The 22317-nt window shown below is 40.7% G+C and overlaps 2 protein-coding genes across 2 annotated transcripts in view; both read left to right on the top strand.

The window, feature by feature from the left end:
- Positions 1–1870: 1870 nt before the first annotated feature.
- On the top strand, positions 1871–6121 carry LOC112572300 (translocon-associated protein subunit delta-like). Its single transcript, XM_025251911.1, has 5 exons — positions 1871–2075; positions 2406–2524; positions 3288–3362; positions 4864–4953; positions 5622–6121. Exons 1-5 carry the CDS (start codon positions 1886–1888, stop codon positions 5790–5792), a joined length of 645 nt encoding a protein of 214 aa, XP_025107696.1. The 5' UTR covers positions 1871–1885; the 3' UTR covers positions 5793–6121.
- A 147-nt stretch (positions 6122–6268) lies between these two features.
- The window catches only part of LOC112572298, a 31659-nt gene continuing 15610 nt past the window's right edge, over positions 6269–22317 (top strand). The window contains exon 1 of the mRNA XM_025251909.1: positions 6269–8860. The gene's annotated coding sequence lies outside the window, so the exon portion shown is untranslated. The remainder of the gene's footprint in view (positions 8861–22317) is intronic.

Raw genomic sequence — 22317 nt, 5'->3', positions numbered from 1 at the left:
TATTCATACCCGCTATTCGTTTTATACCCAAAACAGAACAAGATATAAAAAATATTGTAAAGAAACAATTTAAAGGACATAATTTAAAATAATATTTGTCAAACAGCTCTTATTTAAATCGGTACTTACCGTGTAGAATGTAAGCGGGAACGTAGGATTATCACTCACCTGCCATTTACAAATGTAGCGTTCGACACAATCGATTGTGAATCAGTAAGAAACGTGCAGCTGATTGTTCTTTGTGATAACAGCAGGACTCTGCTTTACTCACCACCTAAAAAATACACGACATCTTTTTAAGGCCGATTCCTCCAAACATCGACGGTTAAAGGAGCGAACGGTTAAAGGTTGACACTGACATTAAAGTTTAATTAAGGTTGCGCGAGTAACCTAGCAACGATTTTGCGGTGCGACACCTCTTTGGGGACTGTAATCAACCATTTAGTGGTAGGACAATTCACGCGGCGCCTTGACAGCACGAGCATCATCGATTGCACAGACAGCTGAGCTGGAGGTGAATCAGCAGGGAGGGCGTGCAACAAGCAGCTGTCCCTCGTACTCTGTACACTAGGTGCAGACAGCAGCCAACCATCATTTAACGGTAACCACCTAGCAGATATACGTATTTCTAACAGGACTGCTAAAGGCAACCGCGTGTCTTTAATTTTTGTTATTAGATTTTTAAATGGTGCCATGCAAAAAAAAAAAAAAAAAAAAAAAAAAAAAAACCTAGCATTTCATGCAAGGGAAGTAACAACTACAAAACTGTTTCCCTTTAAATGTCTGTAGTTACTTCCCCTTATGAAGTTAGCCGATTGCATGTGTGTGCTGCCGTGTGTGAGATGCGAATCACACACATGAGATAGCCTTACTTCATACTTGGATAGGAGATGGGAGCAAGCAATCGAAGTCCAAAGACAAGCAAGTAAAAGGGCAGTGAATCCACGGGTTCAGAAGACCAGAGAGCGCGTGGTAGGAGGGTAAACTGCCATGAAGGCATAGACAGACAGTCTCAGACAATCGGCACAGACAGACAGTCTCAGACAATCGGCACAGACAGTCTCAGACAATCTCGGCACAGACAGGCGGTCTCAGACAATCTCGGCACAGACAGGCAGTCTCAGACAATCAGTCCTGTTCCCAATGTCCTGTTAACTGTCAGTCCGTCAATTGTTCCATACGACTGGTAAAAGAAAGCGAGGAAGGAACATAAGCCAATAAAGGGACGGTCTGGGTCTCACTTCACAAAGAAGAAAAAAATGTTTTCCAGATGGAAAATTGCTGCATTGTTATCAACTGTCTGCTTCAAATAAACTGTTCTTAACATAAGTTGACTTTTTAAGATGTTTACCATCAAAGAAAAATTAAAATCAAGTCACAAATGAAAAGTTCTCATATCAGTATGCTGCTACAATAGTATAAGAAAGCTGGTGACATACACAAATAGTTAAAAATTTAGTCTAATATGAACTGCAGTGAAAATTTCGAAAAAAAAAACACAGATATTTCTTCTGCAGTTAACGTACACTAAATAAGCCCCGGCCTACGTCTGGCTAAAAATGATTCTGCAACATAATAGTATGCGAATTTCACTGGCCATTCATAATCCTTTCTTTCTCGCACATCGTTGTTTATTTCTAAATTTAATCCTGCGACAGTGGGAAAGTACATCTTTTTATATTTTATACTTGCAATATTTGTCGACGAAAGGGACGCCCAGCTGCTATGGCGGGGTGTAGTTGCGGCCCTATGCTCCACTGGGGGTGAATAGGAACAAGAAGAAGATGAAGAAGAATTATATCTGTGACTTTTTCATGATCAGTTTCTAGCTAGTGCATTGAAAAGTTCTTCGGAAAAAATTGAGACGTTTTTTTAGTGAGAAAAAATGCCGGTTTCACTGCGGGAATGTGGATTCTATGTGTACACACCGAAGCGATTGAAAGCAGACGACAAAAAAGAAATTTACCAGAATGATTCCCCTTGTCAACCCAGCGCCATCTATATTTTCAACATGGCGTCCACCGGTAAATTGGTTGCTATTGTGGCTCTCTGCATCCTCCCAGTCATCGTGAGAAGTGAGTTACATATGGCTTTGTCTATGGAAAAAGGAAAATATTAATGAAGTATGAAAATAAATTAAATTTAAGGTAGAGCCTTATGAGTCGAGTGTCAGGTAAAGTTTAAAAGGAACCGTCTGTTTACTTGTCCATGATGGAAGTTCATGCTTGCGTGGCACAGGGCGTATGGCCGCATTCGTTGCACATGAATGCAGGATTTAAAATTTATTGTAAGAATAATCCATTACTGTATGTACTCAACGTCTTTATCTTTGGGAGAGAATTCAGAAATATGTTATTAGATACATTAAACTTTTTTTTTTTTTGATGACCGTATTTGTGTTGCAGGTGATATGTGTTTGGTCCCACAAGTTACATCGCAGACCTACACGACACCAGAAACAACAGTGTCAACAGAGACTGTTTTCATTATAGAATTTTCTGTCACATGCAAGAATGGTTTGAAAGTAATAAGATATTTTATTGTTTGCATAATATCTGGAATAATTTTTTACCTAAAATCTATTAACCGCTTTATTCAGTAACAAATTTTAAAACATATGTTTCAAAATGTTAACTTTTGAAAAACGAATGTACAACTGCACAGTCATTCCATGTTTTTCATATAATTATTTATATGATTATATGCCGTATTTGTGGTTTTATTTCATGATCTAGCAATAATATTAACCTGACTCGCAAATTTTAATAATTTTTAGATTCTATATTTAGGACTTGATTTATACAGTGTCTGGATTTTTGTATAACTGTGTAAACCAAGTAATTACAATATAAAGTTTTAATGTACAATGCTTGAAATTACACTAAAGGTTTTAAGAAATTAAAGAGTAATTTGCTAGCATTTAGGATGTAGTCAGGGTAAGTGTAACTCAATAGAATATTAAAGTGAGTGGAGCTTTTTATAGTAGGGAAGGGGCATTTTGAGACCTTAATCTAATTAGTCATTAAAAATATTTGTTAGACAGCGTTTCACACTGCTGTGGATGCTTAAGCATGCTCACAGGATAAAGGGTGAATAATAAAGGTGGAGAGATAGTTTTGTGTATTTTTTGTTTCTTTATCTTTACAGAATATGGGGTCTGTAGAAGAATGTCTTGCAAGTTGTGTTAATGATGCCAGTTGCAAATGTAACAGATTCTTATTCTCCTAAAAATCTAAATACACTAAATCAGGCAAGGCTACTCACTGTTGTTTGGTTTTTTTTTCCAGAATATGAACCTGTATGCAGAGTTTGCAGGCAAAACTGTGCCAGCTAGCAAAAGTGGTGAGCCTAACAAATACCAGGTAAGTCTTCATGAGATCAACACCATATCAAACGAACAAAAATCATTTTCAAACATTCACCTTTATTTGAAATGTACTAAAGGGGGTTGAATAATTCGTCTCCTTAGGTCTTGGGATTTTCTTTAATACATATAATTAAACTATAAAAGTGCAAGGAGCCCCAGAGTGTTTCAAGTTCTTAAGGTCCCCCCTCACACTTGTATATTTTAATTATATGTATTAAAGGAAATCCTTAGAACTGAAGAAAAAATTATTCACCCTTTACATGTATCATAAAAGTGTGCTTAAAAATATTTCTTTTACTTATTGTATTTAAAATTTTTAGTGTTTTTGAATTATTTTTTTTACTATCAATCTTTATGGTGGTGTTCTTCCAGCTGCAAACACTTCTTGGCTTCAGTCTCAATGATGATTTCTCCTGTTGCTTTTCCTTCTTCTTTAGTATCTTTTTTTCTTTGCATTGCGGTTTCACCAGTCTATGTTTCTCTCTCTTTCTTGCCAGATAGTCATTGCAATGTGACAGTTGCTTATCTAGCTTCCGGCTATTTGTCTAAGGCAGGATATTCTGTTTGTACATGCTTTCTGTATGGCAGAGTATTTTGGCGTTTTTTCGTTTGGTGACATGCTTGGAAAACTTAAGCGAAAAATATACATGCACAATTATGCATGCTGGGGTTTATCAAGCTTTTTGTTTTACTTCTTCTTAGCCAAATTAGAGGAGAGAACTTTACTCGTCCTAGAGCAGCAGTTATTATCTCCCCTACTTCGGCATATACATTTTTATATAAAATTTAATTTATAACATTGGTTTTTTTTTTTTTTTTACTTGTTAACTGCTGGAAATGATATTGCATTGTCACATGAAATGGGTAACTGGTGACAATTTAATGACTCTAGGACAATGGGAGGTGCGTGAGAAACTGATTACAAAATTTCAATGAGTACTCAGATACTTTCAGAGTTAAATAAAACTGTGGGAAAAGTTTATATTTGTACATCAAAGATAACAACATTTGGTATGTCATCTTCACTCTCATTTTAATCACCTTCCGTTTGTGCTTGATCTGATGGTGTGATGGTTAAGTGCATATTAACACTTTAGTATTAAGTAAGAATTAATGTCTTAGTCTTATATCCCTCCCTAGGCATGCTTATGTGGCACCTATTTACAGGAATGCTTCTAGATTTTAGCTGCTAGCTTGGTGTAAAACACCTTTCTCTAAACCCACCCCCTAGCCTTGCTTTTATGTATGTCAGATGCTAAAACTTCCTGTATGATACATTATATTTGATCAGTCAGTGTACTTTTACTGAGAATATTTCTTTTTTTAAGCTACTTAGCAAAGTATAGGTCAATAAAAAGTGTTATTGACAATAGGTTATTAGCCCAAATATCTGAAGTAACATTTCTTGTACCTACATGATACTACTGCCTTCAAAAACCTGTCTAGCTTCTCAGTGTTAGTGGTTACATTTTTAATATTTTTTTTTTTTTTTGAAGGTGAGTCTCTCAGATGAACATAAGAAGCTTCCTTCTGGAACCTACCAGCTACGCGTATTTGATGAAGAAGGTTATGCCTGGTTGAGAAAGGTTAGAAGGATTTGTTATTCTTATGTATCTGCCTTAAGTAATTTTTGGTGTTACCTATATATCATTAATGTAAACTTGGGAATATCTAGGAATGAGCTATGAGCGGTCCGGTGGCGCAACGGTTAGAGCCTGTCACCAATGCAGTGAAAGTCCACAAATCTAAATAACTTACCACTTTTTTAAACTGAAATTTATCAAAAAGAGGTCAGATTCGTGTTAAATTGAAGTTTAGATATATATATCATTGAGGCTTCAGCCTTTAGATCAGTGGTTCTTAACCGGGGTTCGATTGAACCCTAGGGGTTCGGTGAGTCGGTCTCAGGGGTTTGGCAGAGCCTCTGCCACAGAGGTCAAGCAATTCGTGATGACACTAAAGAAGGGTTCGGTGAATGGGCATATGAAACTTGTGGGTTCGGTACCTCGAACAAGGTTAAGAACCACTGCTTCAGATGAATTGGGAACATTGATAAGGCATTAGACCTCTTTCTATTCACAGGTGACAAACTGAAAGTTTATACCTCTCAAATTGAGAACGTTGTGTCATATATTATGAATCTTCTAATAAATATTGAGCCAATTATTCAAAAGGAAGAAATTTGCACTCAGGATTTTCTTTGTTCTTTTGAAAATATTTTCGGTTTTCTACATTTGGTACATTTGCTTTTCAGGCCCAAAGAAGTGGTGAAAACACTGAAAACATCAAGCCACTTTTCACCTTGGAAATCAGTCATGCAGGTGTTTGGAATGGTCCACTGCTGCAAAGTGAATTTGTTGCTGCTATGACTGCTATTTTTGTGTGGTGGTCTGCATATACTGCAAGAAGCCGACTTCAACAGTAGCAACCTTTTCCCCACTTTTTTTTTTTTTTTTTTTTTCACTTGAACAGCTTTTTGTTTTGGGAGGATGTGAGTGGTAGCATCAATGTCTTTTGTTCACACTTGTGCATCATTCTACGCAGAATGTTAGTAACAAAACCCTCAATGTTAGAAATATTCAAGACTTTGTAAGACCTTGAAATGTGAAACTTTTTGGAATGGTGTGCATATCTTGATCCATCTGTTGTGTGCATGCATTTAAATATAAGAGAGAAAATGGTGTGAATTAATTCAGGTCTGATGCTTGTGTCAACATTTAAGGCAGCAGATTAAACGTTTTTGTCAGTAAAAAAGTTTGTGAACTTTCCTGGTCTTCAGTGGTGATTGGAAATGTTGAATACTGAAGTAAGGTGATTTCATGGTTTAGTCTGAAATTTCCACAAAGTTTTTGAGCATTGACATGTCTATATTTTCAGTTTCTATCAAGCTGTACAAGCTTGTAAAAATATATAAGCCTATTCATTTTCACATAATTGTCTAAATTGGGGTGTATGTAATGGAAAAGGTTTGGGGGAAAACAAACTGAAGGTAAAGTTGCCAAGCAATTTAATGTATTTAGGGTTCTAAACTATGAAGTTTCTTCTTCTAAAACAGCTAGAATTTTAATGTTTATTTCCTCCCAATGTTTCTCTCTCTCTTTCTCTCTATCACTCACACACATACATGCACATTCATTTCACTGGCAGCAAATGTCTTTGAAAATAAATGCAACAGGTGAAAACCGGCATGAGGCAGGGGAGGTGACCAGTCCACACAACATGTATTCCTCAAGTTGTCTTTCCCTTAACTGACGTCAGGTAGTCGAAGTTTATCAACAGTCGATGAGCTCCTGTAAAAATGTTTTTAACACCATTTTTCCTACGGAGGTAAATATTTATAGTTTTGCAGCGTGCAGTTATCCCAGACAGCCTTTTTTGACGGGATGTGTATACAAATCTTGTGTGTAAACATTCTCATTTTCTTCCTCAGTCTAACTCTACTGTCAGTATCGCACAGGGACTATCGGTAGTCGACTTTGCCACTACTATTGAAAGCACTCAATAGATCAGCCGAACATTGTCTGTCCGCAGAATTTCTGCTTCTGTCCCTGAAGTCTGTGTACAAATCGACCACTGCCATGTTTGGCTAATGTCCCGTGTATAACCCTAAAATATGTCGAGCATCGTGTCTAGCTTTTGACGGTGGGCATAACCACACAGATAAGCGAAAAGCTCAATATTCTGTTGCATCGCAGACGTTAACAGTTTGATGACTGCCTGAATACATCTGCTCTGGCCGACCACAATGTTCGAGCAGGAATTGATTGATTTGTAAACGGTGAATAATTTTCCCAACTGCTTCCCCCTCACGATTTTTAAGAGGAACGGAGAAGCAATGCTGCCAACGCACATGATACAGCACCCTCCCTTCAACCCATAAAACGCGGCCATGCAAAACATACAGATATTTGGGAAAATGGAAAAATAAATTTTTATAAATTTTGTCGTAATTACAGTAAGGAACCAGCTCACCGTGAGAACTTGTGAATGCCATTCTACCACCACCTTACCTTAGACTCTCGAGTTCATATAAAATTGACGGTGCACAAACTTTTCAAAGCCAGCCTTGACATAAAAGGTGTTCCTTTAAACCTGAATGTAGACGCAAACATTTCAAATGCATATATCTGAAATCTATGGTCAGCCACACAGTTAAAGAAATGGTTTTCATTCCTTAAATTTATCTCGCCCCCTTTCTGTTTCGCCTTTTCTCGTTCTGTCATCTTTTCTTCCATCTGCTCGTCACGAAAGGACCACAGTAGTGTTTACATGGCAGCCGGATGGTAAGAAAGGTGTCAAGAGGGTTGGGCAACACTATTCTACATGCCGTCGCGGAACAAAGTGACCCTCTCCGGCGCAAAAGGTCAGAGAACGGCGGCCAAGAGCTGAGTTGGCTAAATGAATAAAAGATAATTAGACGAGAAGATGGCTGCACCACACACACACACCGTCGTTTCGCGAGAAATGCTGCGCGACCGAAGCCGAGTCCCGAAGGACGCCCTCGCCATTAGACGAGCTTGGAGCTGGCCTCCAGAAATGTCACTCTGCTGGGCGAGGGAGGCAGACACACAGCATCCCTGCATCCCTAGCGTGCTCGCGACGCGCAGCCATGCGCTCTTGTTGTTGGCCTCGCCCGCGTTCTTACCAACCAACCACCTCATTGTCAGAACTCTTCAGTCTGTAAGCATTCTGACCAATATTTTTCAGTCAGTTCTGACCGATGTTACTTCCAGTCTGCCGGCGCTTCTAAGGACCATGATGTTTGCATCAATGTTATGCCTTAGGGCATGGACTATTGTGCAAGTGGAATAAGCTGTCTGTTATTTTACTGTTTAAAAAAAGAATATCGAGTGTTTTTTGTTAACAAAGGAAAGCACAGACTATTCTTGAAAGATCGCACGTACTTGAAGATAGTATCAGCAAGGTTAAAGCGCTCGGCGCCTGTGTGGAGGAGGATTTTGTAGCTCTCAAGGAAAGTCACAACGAAATTACTGTGTTGGAGGATGAGATAAGTTCTTTGTAATTCGCGAGGTGCGCCATATGGTTGGGACTACCTTGTTTGTCAAAAACTGAAACAATTTTTTGTAGGGGGTTGTGTGTGTGTCAGGTCTTAGATATGAGCTCCGTGTGTGTGTTTTTGGAAGATGTGGTCGTGTGCATGATGTGTGCGCTCTTCACACGGATTTACAGCTCAGTGCAGCCTCGCCAAGATGATAGCAGGAGGAGAGTGTATTGACGAGACACTTGTGGGGCCTAACTGGCAAAATTAAGTGAACCACTGACTTCGACGAATGGCTCGGGCAGCGCAGTCCTGGCTAAGGGACACTCCAAGTCGCAAGTTCGATCAAACCGCTGCGCAGTGAAGGGAGCACATCCGTACTTCAATCTACATCGCAGTTACATCGGCAGGGGTTTTCACCTACCCCCAACCCCCTGCCCTTCCATCCAACAAGTCATCGGGTGTCTGGACTCTGAATCCCACGGCTTTCGCAGGTAGGTGTTTGGAGAAGGCATTGTGGTCCCAATCATTGGGTGTATACTTATTGATCTCAATTCTCTCTTAATGCCAGTCGCATGTTTGTGGGGGGTAGGGGAGGGACAGAGCCATGCCACGGACCTGGTGTGGCAACAACGGGACTGCGGGCGCAAATATTGGCCAGCAAGGTTGACACTACGGTCTGCAGGAGGACCCACAGCCCACAGTTCCAAAAGCAATCTGCGATCGGTGGTGTGTGTAATCGTTAGTCTTGATTGTTTGGATTAACATGTCCTTCAGATTTTATTCCACAATGTACTTCGTATTATACTACTTCTTCCTCGCAGACATACAGACGCACTTCATGAAATTAAGTCCAAATACCCATTGATGACATACTCTTTATGAGATTAGTGCCATTGTACTGCATGCCTCGACAATACACATCCTTTGTTGCTGCAAAATGTCCTGTCTGCCTCTTCAGAAAAAATTCCAACCATTTTGTATCTTCGAAAACAGAAGTAGTCAACCGAGTTAAAGGAAACGACCAGTTCATTGTGTGTACCTTTGTGTAAATTTTTACACAATCATTGCGATTTTACTGTCCTCTTCAAAAGTTTATTTTTTTTTCAGTTTAATCTATCATAAAGGAATATTTATTTTTCCAGTTTAGCTCTATAAACACAACTATAGCAAATTAATGTGTTCATTCTTTCTACTAGATATGCTTATCTCGTGATATATCATGGTGTATAATGCTTCTATTGTCTGCGCTGCTAATTTTAGTGGATCCTGGTCATGAAAATATTTCTCTTTCTGTCCAGAAGAACGACCGTTGTTTTCCGAATGGGTTTTTGCCTTTGTATCTAGGATTTTGCTTCCGAGAACTCACAAATCATCAGTAATCTTTTTTGTTTTATACTTCTTTCATTCGGTAAGCTGATGATGGTGTCCTACATTGCTTTCCAGGTCACACGTGCAATGTCTGGTTCTTAACCAATAGACAGAGATCAAGTAATTTAGCATTTCTCGATGGATATTTACAACCCTTTTATCTCCGAGCAGACTTTCCCAAAAGCTTGTCTTCCATCCACAAATCGTTCTGGCAGGACAAAAAAGAGGTCAGTGCAGCTGGACGGACGTACAAAAAAGTGAGGGAGAGAATCACACGTCTCTATCTCTCTCTTTTTACAGCCACCATGTCACAAGAGTTAGTGGGGAGGAGGGTTGGTCTGGAGGCCGGAAACCGATCTTTAGTCTACGTAAGCGTTGGCCCTGCGATCGTTTGGACACAAAAGCGAGCTCGCGACTTTTCCCAGCCCGATGTGCAGCTGATCTGAAGGGTGAGGACTCATAAGGAAAATGGAGGTCGAGGGCAAGGGGCTGTCCCGCCGAGCCCTGTCCAGATCAATACGACTTCACCCACGTGTCTGGGCATAAGACATTTTTTTTAAATATTTTTTTTTAAGAAAAAAAATTGTGGATGGAAAGAAAAGAAAAGGGGATAGTGTGTGCACACACACAGCTCCGGTCATCAGGTCACTCTTTCATTTTAAGCTGCGGGGTAATTGTTCTAGGGCCGAGCATCAAGCTTTCGCTAGTGTAATATTTGCATCAAAGAGACTGGCTGGGAAAGAAAAATGGGTGACAGACGGAAAATATTTTTTCAGACCTGATAAATACACAGCAGGTTGACCTTAGATTTTTATTTGACGTTAATAACAGTTTGTTAACATTCTTTTTTCTCTGTGGTGTTGTGGGCATCATTGCGATTTCAGGTTCACACCTTCAAACAGCAGCTTTGCATTTTTTTGTTTGATTGTTTGTTTGTTTGTTTGTTTGTTTGTTTGTTTGTTTGTTTGTTTGGTTGGTTGGTTGGTTGGTTGGTTGGTTGGTTGGTTGGTTGGTTGGTTGGTTGGTTGGTTGGTTGGTTGGTTGGTTGGTTGGTTGGTTGGTTGGTTGGTTGGTTGGTTGGTTGGTTGGTTGGTTGGTTGGTTGGTTGGTTGGTTGGTTGGTTGGTTGGTTGGTTTGTTTGTATGTTTGTTCGTTTGTTTTTGTGCCTTCTGTAGATTTCTCCTTCGGTATATAAGTTATAAGCTAGGGATAAGATTACACAGTAAACAAAATATATATGTGTGTGTGTGCACCTGTATGTTAACTTACATAGAATATGCTTTGGGTCGTGCTGAGCTCAGCACGAGATAAGCCTACCTACATTTTTTTTTTCGCTGAATTCCTAATTCGAAAGATGTTTTCATTTTCTTTTTAGCAACAGAGCATGAAGATAGATTACACGCTAGAACACCCTCTTTTACAATTATCCTGGCATGAAATAGTTAATGCGATCTCACACTTTGGAAGGGGATCCTCCTTATTCGTTTTACCCTGGCTACAGCGCCCAATATTTGAATTATTGATGCGATAGAATTTGATATCTGCAAGGTTCCTCTTGTCTGTTATTTCAAAACCAGGGTCTGGTTCTGCTTTTTCTCTTATCTTCCTTATATGCAGCTCTGTTGAAGGTCTTGCCACAAAAGAGGCAGAGAGAAAAAAAATGAGAGACAATAGTTGAAGAATGCGGATGACGAGTCAGAGCTGAAGCATGACAAACGAGTTTTCTTCCCTCTCTCTCCCTGCCCCCACTTTGCGAAAAAAGGAACCTCGGGCAACAAACGTTTTTCCCAACTGGTCAAAGTGCCAGGATTGTGGACGCACGAATAGTAATTTACTCGTATTAATAGACTTATCTCTGCCAGAGGAAGAACAGTGAAACGAGGCTGAAAGGGATCGGGAATCAGATTTTTAAAAAAAGGAGATACTCACACGGTTTAGATTATGGAGATGATAATGGGGAAAGAAAAACGTGGAAGAAAAAAAATAATGCATGGATGAATGTTCATTTATTTTTTATAATTCACAAGGTTATATTTACTATTTACACAAGATGAACAATAGCTGAGACATAAAGTAAACATTAAGGTAATCGTGGTCAAAAGAGTTTTATTCCATGGTTTGTACGTCTGAGAAAAAATTTGCTTGGTTATTCAGAGTAAACCGTTGACCGGGACATTCTGCAAATGCCAAGGAGACGCTGGACAAAAGAATGCCGCAGCACGCATGGTGATTGTACAAATGGCCCTCCGCCATTGAACAGAAAGCAAGGGTTTACAGGGCAATCTTTAAACAGGAGTTCCCCCAACAACCCTGGATGAACAGAACGGAGAAAAGCGAGCAGATCTCTCCATTCAAACAGCTTCGGAAGGAGAATCCCTCGAGTGTGTTTGCTGCTCCAGGTACCCAAGGCGGGTAGTCGGGACAGAGAACAGTTAGTCCGTCATCTCAGTGGGAAGCAGCTGCAGGTTTTGATAACAAATTAAGGTCTTTGGAAAAAAAGGATCCATTGACAATAGTTGCTCTTTGGTACAGAAACCCGAAGTAATCTCTGGAATCCCGATTTATTAACATATAGTCCCAACTCTTCCATTGGTTGTTGCGTGACAACCTAAGCATATCTGGACAATGCTGACGTCAGTATTTTTTTTTTCTTTTTCACGATTTTTCTAGGCGTAAAAAAAAGAAGTGGGGCTATTTACTCAGATAATGTGGAACATTATAACTCAATCCTGTCATCAGAATAAAAGCTTACACTTAGCTTTCTTAAACTGGTTCACCCATTTCTCACTTCATATTGTGGCTTAGGCGTAGGAGATGGAAAGTGGTTTGCCAACTTTCCGGTTGCTATGGACACTGTGGGAGATTGACTGGTCTGCCTTGTAATTAGTCTTCGACCTCCGTGTAGCTGCCGTTTCTTTGTACTGCGATAAGTTCACCACCTCGACATTCAACAAGTTCTTATGTTCACAACGAAAGTTCCGTACGCTTTGTCATTACTGACTGGCTATTACCAGGATTTATCATTTTCACGACCTGACCTTGATCTCTTGACTTTTCACCTAGCTGACCAGCACAACTTCTGTGTTCACATCGTTCCGAAAGTCTTTGTCATTGGTGACTGGTGCCGGTACCAGGCATTGTCATTTCCACGAAGTGACCTCTGATCTCTTGACTTTTCACCTAGCACTTACAATAAACACACTTTGACCTTCCATTTAGTAACTGCACAGGGACATGACCTTTCAACCTGCGCTCGGTGGCTGCGCAGCTTCACGAAGGCATTTATCAGTCGGCGGCCTCAGTGCACCTGAGATGATCTTTCATTCGGCCACCGCTTGGCATTTCTCAGCCAACAAGTGAAGTTTAACTTTGTTACATTTTTATTTGTTTCCCATTTTGAAGCTTTTCTTTCTCTTACTACCGTTCCATCCCTCTTTTTCCGTGTAGGATCGAGAGAGAGCTGGGTATATTTGTATACCCGTTGGGTATTTCTTCATTTTTATTAATACTTTTGTCGTGAGTGGGTCATGATATGATTTATAATTGTAGTCACAACTCTGTAATATAAGTTGAGATACCTCTATATTTCATCACAGTGCTCGGAAGGTTCAGATGTCTTCACTATAGTGAACGGGGAAACAGAATGGCAGCATCGAAACACGAAAAGCAAAGCTGGGAAGAATGCAAACGAGAAATTTGCCTGGAGGTCATCAAGGAGTACAGCGTGGTCTGAAAGAAGAAAATCTTGTAATGTAGATTGGGAAGCTTAATCAAGTTGGGACAGGGCGCTGCATCGCGACAGAACAGCGAATGGGGGCGAGCTGAATTAGATTAGCTTTATCTGTTCACTTGGGCGAGAGGTTTTCAAACCATCCGGGGTGGCCATTGGAACAGCCAGCGTCCTCGGTCGCCGGTGTCTGGTGCAGCAGGTGCGTGACAACCAGACGGTCATTTCCTGCGCATCGACTTCAAAAATGCGTTCATCACGCGCATACTCCGAGAAAATCTGAGTTAATGGCGAGTTTTTTCTTTGGTAATATTTCTGCCGTTAGCGGATCCGATATTGACTTCCAACAGCCTGCTCCATTCTGCGGTGTGTTCTCTCTCTCTCCTTCTCTCTCTTTCTCTCTGCCTTTTTCTCTCTACTCCCTTGTCTCTCATCGTGAAAAACTTAGAGGGGTCTTCGTGTCTCATCATCTGCTTCACAACAGCCGTAATTAAAAAAAAAAAAAAAAAAAAAACCACACACGTCTGATAGGATCAAATTATCTGCACAGCGATGTTTTGTCGTTTTCTTCTTGAAGAGCTTCATTTCTCTACTGTTATCACTTGTGGAGTGATCACTGCTCACAAATCATTATCCACTGTTATTACGAGTATTCATGAATCGTTATTTACGGTTATGACTAATATTCAGTGATCAGCGACTATTGTCCACTGATTGACTAATGTTCACTGTTAATCAATCTTTATCTAATCTTATTGCTCCTTTCCTTTCTTCTTATTTTGTTAGTTTTTATTTACATTCTCTTTTGGATTTATTTTTGCATCTGCATTCTGCTTTCACTGATGTAAATCTGTACAATAATTGTCACTTTACTGATAAATTTCAGTAACCTTGTTTTGGTAACACTATTTCACTTCCAGTAACATTATTTTATTTTCAGTAACCATGAGTTTCAGCATCACTACTTTACTGAGTTTCAATCATATTATTTCAAGGAGTTTCCACAACCATACTTTACTGAAGTTTCAGTAACTTTACCTTCCTGAGTTTTAGTAAACTTATTCCATTGATTTTCAGTTTTCAGTCTTTTTTTATGATAGTTTCCCTCATTTAAGAGGAATTATTCCATATTAGAGCTTCAAAAAGGACTGTTGATGTTTGGCAAAGTTCCAAGAAAGCCATTAACTTCATAAATAACACCCATTCGATTTTTTTCTACAGTGTGCATTGCACTTGTGTGTTATCAACGTTTATTGTGATGCTTCAGCCGCAGGCAGCCAGACTAACTGTAATCTGCACTGCTAAAGGGCAGCCAATGGCAGGAGTTACAAGAGACATGCTTGACAAGCACGTGACCGAACATCCAGTGGTGGAGGCGGGGGAGGCGGTAGGGAGCATCGTTGTGTAAACAGTGCCTCTTGTAACCGCCCGCACAGCTTGCGCCAAGCTTTGTTGTGGTCATATTTCGGGAGAAAATCGACGACGACGAATATCGTCCAGACTTGTAGCATTGTAAACATGGAAGAAATGCTTTAATTTTTTTTTAAATGTTCTCTGAAATTGCACCTGTTCGTGACAGTTTAATTTTTGGATAAATGCCTTACTGACAACGGTTCTTTGGGGCTAGCATTTTTTTTTTTTGGCGACTTTGAGGTACTTTTTTTTTTTTTTTAAAACTAAAACTTGATTTTTTTTTCTTAAAATTTTTTTTTGAATTAAAATTGTAATTATTTCCTCTTGAAACGAAAGAACGCGGCTAGCACCTGAAGTCAACAAGCACTCCCTCGGCGTGATATATCACTCCGATCAGGCGATGTAGTTCTTCAGCTTATTTCATCTTTCATTAAATAAATTTGAACCTTTTTTTAAAGCTGCGAGCTGGCTAACCAATCGCCTCTCACGACAAGAAAATTCTACAGGTCGGCTACTTTAATGTTTTGTTATGTTGCCCTAGGCTATTATTCCAAGGAAATCTCTAGCGCCATCTTCTTGTAATGCGTAGGAATACAGTGTTGTGATGAGGTTAAGAGCAACATCACCGTAATTAGAGACCTGCGACCAGCAACACCTGCGTTCACGTGCGATCCAAGGAAAGAAAGAAAAAAAAGAAGAAAAGAAGCAAGCGGTAAAAACTCCTCATCTGGCATTCTCCCAAAATCATTTATTAAGTTTTCTAAGACGCCAAGCGAAAGCTGAAGCTGATCGATGCCTTTGAGAATGTGATTGCACAGACTGGGCACAGAGTTCTCTGCGAACAGACATTGGATTTGAGGGTTCGTTGCCTTAACCCAGTCCATGAAGCAGAGTCGAAGATTATGTTTGTGTCTGTACGAAGAACTGGTGGCTCGTTGATCTGTCTGTGTTTACTTTCTCACAATAAAGATCCCTTTACATGCTTCTGTGTGAAATACAGAAGAGTCCCTAAAGGGAGATAATGACCCATGACAAAGGCAAAGACTTTGAGGGGTGAATCTCTTTGATGGGTGGCAGTAGGTAACGAAGTCCAGGGCCAGACTGTACTAGTACTTAGGAAGACATACGACAACTGTGCGGGTGTCCACGACCGGTGAATACCCGTAGCGGGGAATGAGGCACAGCACCAATCACCATAAAAAAGGACAAACCCAGACGGACTGCACATTTCTTTTGACTAATGAAAGACTTCCTGGCTTGCCCGGAGGCAAGAGAAAAAAAGAATAGCGAAAAGATGCGAGTACTGTTAATGAGAAGTACTATGGGTTGTGATTTACGGTTGGCATGGCTTGTGGGGGACACGAACTATGCACATCAGTAGACTTGCCATTGTCCTACTAAAGGCATAAAAAAGTGAAAATAATGACTACAACAGAGAGGACACTAAGAAAAATACCTGGATAGTTTTTTTGTCAAGGTTAGGCTATTTGGAGAGTTTAGATTATTTGTTAATTTATCTATCTGTTTGATATTTGTGACCTCAACAAATTTCACCTTTCCGTTACAAGTAGGGTTCTATATCACAGAACGGAGTGTGTTCTCTCCTCCAATTTTGGGGAATAGTATTCTTTATGAATAGTAGTATATGTCACGATACTGCATTTATTCAGAAGTAGAGTATAGAAGAGGATTTTGAAAAAAAATTCATGAGCTTTAATCTGTACAGATGCTTTTAAACGTGCATATATATATACACACACACATGGGCGCATACATAAGCTTGTGGCTATGTATAGGAAAGAAAGAAAACACAAACACACACACTAGCTCGCTCTTAGCATCATATGTGGGCGGAATCCTCTGTGTATACGCTGGCTTCAAGGACAAAGGCAACGGTTTATGAACGGATGCTCTACTAAGCGCCTCGCAAATCCGACCAGACAGACTCGGCAAAACGGCACGAACAGCTGGAAGAAGAAGAAAAAAAAATAAAGGAGGGCAAATGATGAAAGGGAGGAGTAAAAGGAGTGAGCACAGGATGAAGGAGAGCACAGAGGTCCTCAGGATCCGTCACCAAGGAGGTTGGACTTCCTGTGATCACACGGCGCAACCCGGCGGTTAAAAGCCGAAACCGGCAGTCAGCGTTTTAGTGACGTCAGCGATCACCCACCCTGCTGCAGCCTTTGCCATTACCTCCGCCCTTTTCTAGGTCTGATTGAGACTTGGCTTACCAGACCTTGCCCTTTTTTTATGCCAGCGGAAGCTCGTCTTGGGTGAAGCGCCACCTCTATAAACAGCTGAACTAATGCGCAGATAATCGGGGTTGTCCTTCTCCAACACCTCCAGAGTCACGCAGCTTGTAGTGTTTATGGTTCTCCTGACCTGCTGGCGGGAAGAGACACAGCATTTGACGAAAAAGATGTAAGAAACTTCAAATCCCATTTCTGTTGATCACTGTTCTAAAAGAAACATGTAAAAGCCGACGAAAGACAAATTATTGCTTATCTTGGAATATATACTGGGGTTACCTGTTACCTCACGTGACCCTCCCAGTCGAGAGCTTGTTTTGGCAAGAGTCTAGTTGTTGCGCAACTATGAAGTAATCAGCCTTTTCATTAGAAAAATACTGAAACACATAAATAAAATTTAATATATTGAAACTGAAAAAGATTTGCAGAAATGGATTGGCGTTTGCTCCAAGCGTGGTCCTCAAAAGACACAAATATCGTTATTGCTAAAATTTTTGTGGAGATCGAGGAGGAGGTGGAACCAAACATTATCTCGCCAGTGATAGAGTGATGTTTTGATTTCCACTCCTGATGACAAATGGATGCAGCAGCTGATACTCGGCGCCATCAGAGCGGATTGCAGGCTACGATGACCTGGTAGGGGCTGGGTCCTGTCTACTACCGAGGTAGCCAAAGAGATCCTTACACAGGAAGTAGGGTCTGCCCCGCTAATCCCGGTGGACGAACAGCAGGCAAATTGAACGCAGTTAGGTGGCAAAGGGCGGTTGATCTCTCCTCCCTTTTCTGGCTCTGACATTTCGAAATTTGTTTGATTGACGATTCTTGTTCGGGCGCGTTCTAGTTCCCTCACGACCAAAGATACTGATTACAAGGCTTGGGAGAAAAGGTCTGGTGGGGAAGAGTTTGTATAGGGAAGGGTGATGGTATTCGATTTTTGGATTCAAAGCCGGAAATAAATTTCAATTTTGTTGACGTTTCTTGTGTGGAAGGGTATTCATTATCATTAGGAAAGATCCCAGAAGAAAACATAACTTCTTTTGACAGAAAATTATTTTAAAATCATTTCCAAACATCAAAGCTAATGTAGCTTTGTTCCAGAATTAAAAGGTTTCGTTTACCTTTAAAAAAAACTCAACAACAGCTTCCATGGATGGCATCCTTGGGGGAAAAAAAGGAGAAAAAAATCATGCGAACGCCGATCATTGCGAAGAAAAGAAATGAGCTCTGTATATTAACTCTCTTTTAGACGGTGGCACCAACCTGAAACCTCTCTCAGTTTTCCTCCTTCTCTCTTGTTTTGGGGTTCTCTTTTTTCAGAATTGAACTGGCTGTGCCCTGTAAGGATTTTTTTTTTTATAGAGCCATCATCGCTCGTGCGTAGGCAGAATGCCAGTCACGTTCTTCCGCAAGTAAAACTGCAGCCACCAAGACTTCATAATTCCGCCAACATCCGCCACCGCTGCTGCATGAAAAAAACTATTTCTGGGTGATTAGAAGCTATAAATAACTTCACCCAAGCCTTTTCCTGTCGTTTACAGATATGCGGCACAATAGAAAGTTTTGGATAAACAGACAGAACTGTAACATGGAGCAAATATTTGTGAAAGGGATGTCATAAATGTAAAATAAACTATTCATTGTTTTGTTGTTGATTTCAATAAAAAAATATTTACTTATTTCATTACGAAATTTTGATCAAATAATCTATAGGAATGATAAGCCTGACTGTGAGATGGCTGTTGTTGCCGATTGAGGTGTAAAACGCTAGCAGCCAACCATCCAACAAATAATAGGAATCAGAAAAAGCAGATGCTGCGTCTTTGGGGGAGAAAAAAATAAAAAATCAGAACGAAATCCCATGTCTGGAAGATCACTGCACCAATTTTAAAAAATACAGTTCCTGAAAATTTAATTCTGCGGATCGAAATGGCATTTCTTAAACGTGGCTTGGTTTGTCTCTTGTCTCTCTCAGCATGTCTCTGTGTCTTTCTTTTTCTTGAATTTACAGTTTTAAAAAATTGTGTCTGTCTCTGTTTCACTCCATTTTACGTCGGTTCTGTGCGTGATTTGAGTTCAGTAGCTTTCAATATTGCTCGCCTGCCATTAGTTTTCTCTTCTGAGACATTGTTCTTGCGATTGATTTTCGGGTTCTTGGCCTTCACTCACCTCGGACATAAAACTTTTTACGGTGTTGACGATCCAGTGGGTCAGTGAATTCAACATTCATTTCTGTTTGCTCCCCCAACTGTGCTTTGACCCTGAGCATCTTGCCACCATCACTGCCTTTCCTCAGTCCATCCATGTGTGTGCTTGTGTTGGGGATGAGTGTGTGGGTGTAGAGAATGATCCGTGTGTTTGTGTACACGTGCAGCGAGATGCGTGCTCTTGCATCTGTCTTTTTGGTCCTGTCCATGTTTTCCTGGAAGAAAACTTTCTTCCGTTTGCCTGCCAGCTTCCAATTTCCCTTTTTAAACTTTGTCAAACTCGCAGCCAAGGCAGGCAGACATCCAAACATCAAACCTTCTTTCCTTCCTCCATCTCTATTTATCTAATGTTTCTTTATTATGTACAGTATATATAAGAGATAACGTTGATGATTTTTTATCATTAAAATATATCATTAAAACCACATTTAACTAATTTATCTGTGCATCGGAGTCAAATTAAATATTAAGCAGCATCAGCAGCTATTTACAGTCCCATCCCCTCCACCTGACCTCCTGCTGGTTGTGAACTCGCCGGGAGGCAGGTATTTACAGAGAGCGGGTCAGTGCGAGCGTGACACATAACCATTAGCAGCTCAAAAATGTTCTTTTCCTCCGAACTGACGATCAGACCTCTGCAAATTGAAGCACTCCTGGTGGCCAAGCCACTAATTAGGATATAGAGTGGACTATTTGAAATCCTGTGGGAGAGGATGATTATTATAATCAGTGGAGCAGGGGATCGGGAAGAGAATTCTACCCGGATTCTCAGCGTGGGTGGAAATCATACATGAAATATTTCTATCGTAAATGCTCTAAAAGATCGGTCAGAAGGTTATGAAATGATATCTATAGATTTATTGAGCGGACCTCCCGTGAACATGTTGTTGTTGTTGTTGTTGTTGTTGTTGTTGTTGTTGTCGTCGTCGTCGTCGTCGTCGTCATTATCAGTTGAATTTGTATAGCGCTTTTCCCCCACCCTTATAGGCAGGCTCAAAGCGCATACTTAAAAGAAAAAGAAAAAAATGAAAAGAAAAGCATTCAAACATAATAAGAATTGAATAAACATCTCATTGCCCAGAACACAAGAACTGAAATAATTTTTGTACAGGAAATGGACCTAATGTTGTGGACGTCCTCAAAGATCGTTGTTGTTTTTTAATTAGTGAATGTGTTCACACTCGTGGGACATTTAGCATATTTAAATACATTTATAATAAATAATAAAATAAATACATTCTACTTTATGATACACTAGCCAGGCCACCCGGCTTCACCCGGGCTGCTTTCTTCACAGAGAGTCTAGCTTGTAAAATGGTGTTATTGCTAATTGTTATTTCTAAAACTAATTATATTTTTCTCTTTTCTCTCATATGTATGTGTTCCCCTAATTCGATCATGGCTACTGAATAAAGAAGTACGGAAGCGTGCGTGCTTGCATGCATAGACACGCGTTGATAAATGCGCGATAACGGCGAACAAACGGCCAAGCTGTCCCCCGAGACTGTTTGATGCCATCTGATGTCACGCAAGGACGACAAGCAGGAAAGGGCAGCAACACCACTCCAAACGAACAGACCCTCTGACAGCCATGTTGTAGTTGCAGCAGCAGCAGCATTGCGCATGTCACGTGCAACATGTTTGACGTCACACCTGTAGCCAAGGTTAGGACGGAAAGCACGCGGCAGGCACGTGCTAACCGCTTCAGGCACCCCGGGGTGACCATGACCCTGGTGGCAGGTTGTCGTGTGTGGAACGTGCTGCGTGTCGGTCTTTCCGCCGTTGTTTGTTTGTCTGAGTGTTAAGTGTTCATGCTTTCAGTCAAAGGTCAAGCGGGGTTCACAAACAGTTCCTCGCGTGAGACAGGGCCCGCCACACAATCAGTTCTGTCCCATAATAGGAAACAATAAACTCTGTCATTGAGTGAGGAAGGTGTATATATATCGATATATCTGTGTGTGTGCAGGGGTAAATGATTTTATATTTGAAGCTGCATGTTTGCCTGCCCGTGTGTGAATACCTACCTTCATACCTTTCTTGATTTACCACCCCTTCCTATTGTTACCCTCCCTGTTGTTTACTGTACCTGGTGTTTACACCGTCTTCAGAGAAGGAGAGGGTAACAGTCTCTCTGTACACTTGTCATCGTCTATTGCCTCTCCCCTCTCCTTCTCCGATCACGTGACTTAGCATCATGCGCCTGAATAAGCACTCGTGTCTGTGACTGTGATAAGTGGACGATATGCGTGCATGGACACTTGAGGGTGTGTGAGTGTGTGCGTGTTTGTGTGAATGAAATATAGTTTATCATATTCTTCTTCACGTTTTATCTCCAACGATAACCCCGGGCTACCTTTTCTTATACAGAAAAAAAAATTAGTGATGTAAGCGATCCAAGAAAACGCGCGATCGCACACACACACAGTCTCAAAAATAAAAACATTCACGCACTCACTAACACTCTGATGAGAGAATCAAGGGACATAAAGCTGAAAGAGAAGGGGAAAGAACGAAGGAACAACATGAAAGAAAACAAGTCCAGTCCTTGAGCAGCTAGGGAAAAAAAAATCCCGCGATGTTTAATTTTCTCAAGCATTCATCTCTCAGATTGACTGAGCGAGACGATGGGAGACCGAGCCGTCAAGGTTAGTTCAAACCCAGTGATCTGACCTGCACACTTATAACGGCCAATGGCGCCTCGCTCGCTCATGACGTCACTGGGACAAGAAATCTCCGGGCCCTGATCTTGAAGGACACGAAATTTCCCGCCTGCTCCTTTCCTTCCTCTGCATTCTTCAGCTTCCCGCATCTCACGTCTGTTGTCCTGCCGCACAAAGATCTCTCGGAAGACGGCCTTTAATTGGAAGCAGGGCAACAGGAATGCAGAGCCAGTTGTTGACAGAGGACGAGAAACGACAAAATATAAAGTAAAACATCTTCAAGAGCAAATAATTCAACCTTCGCACTGCTGCTTGCCCTAGGCCACC

This window comes from Pomacea canaliculata, linkage group LG9 (genome assembly GCF_003073045.1).
Source record: "Pomacea canaliculata isolate SZHN2017 linkage group LG9, ASM307304v1, whole genome shotgun sequence".
NCBI classification, from domain to species: Eukaryota; Metazoa; Mollusca; class Gastropoda; order Architaenioglossa; family Ampullariidae; genus Pomacea; species Pomacea canaliculata.
This window is presented reverse-complemented; position numbering and strand designations above follow the sequence as displayed.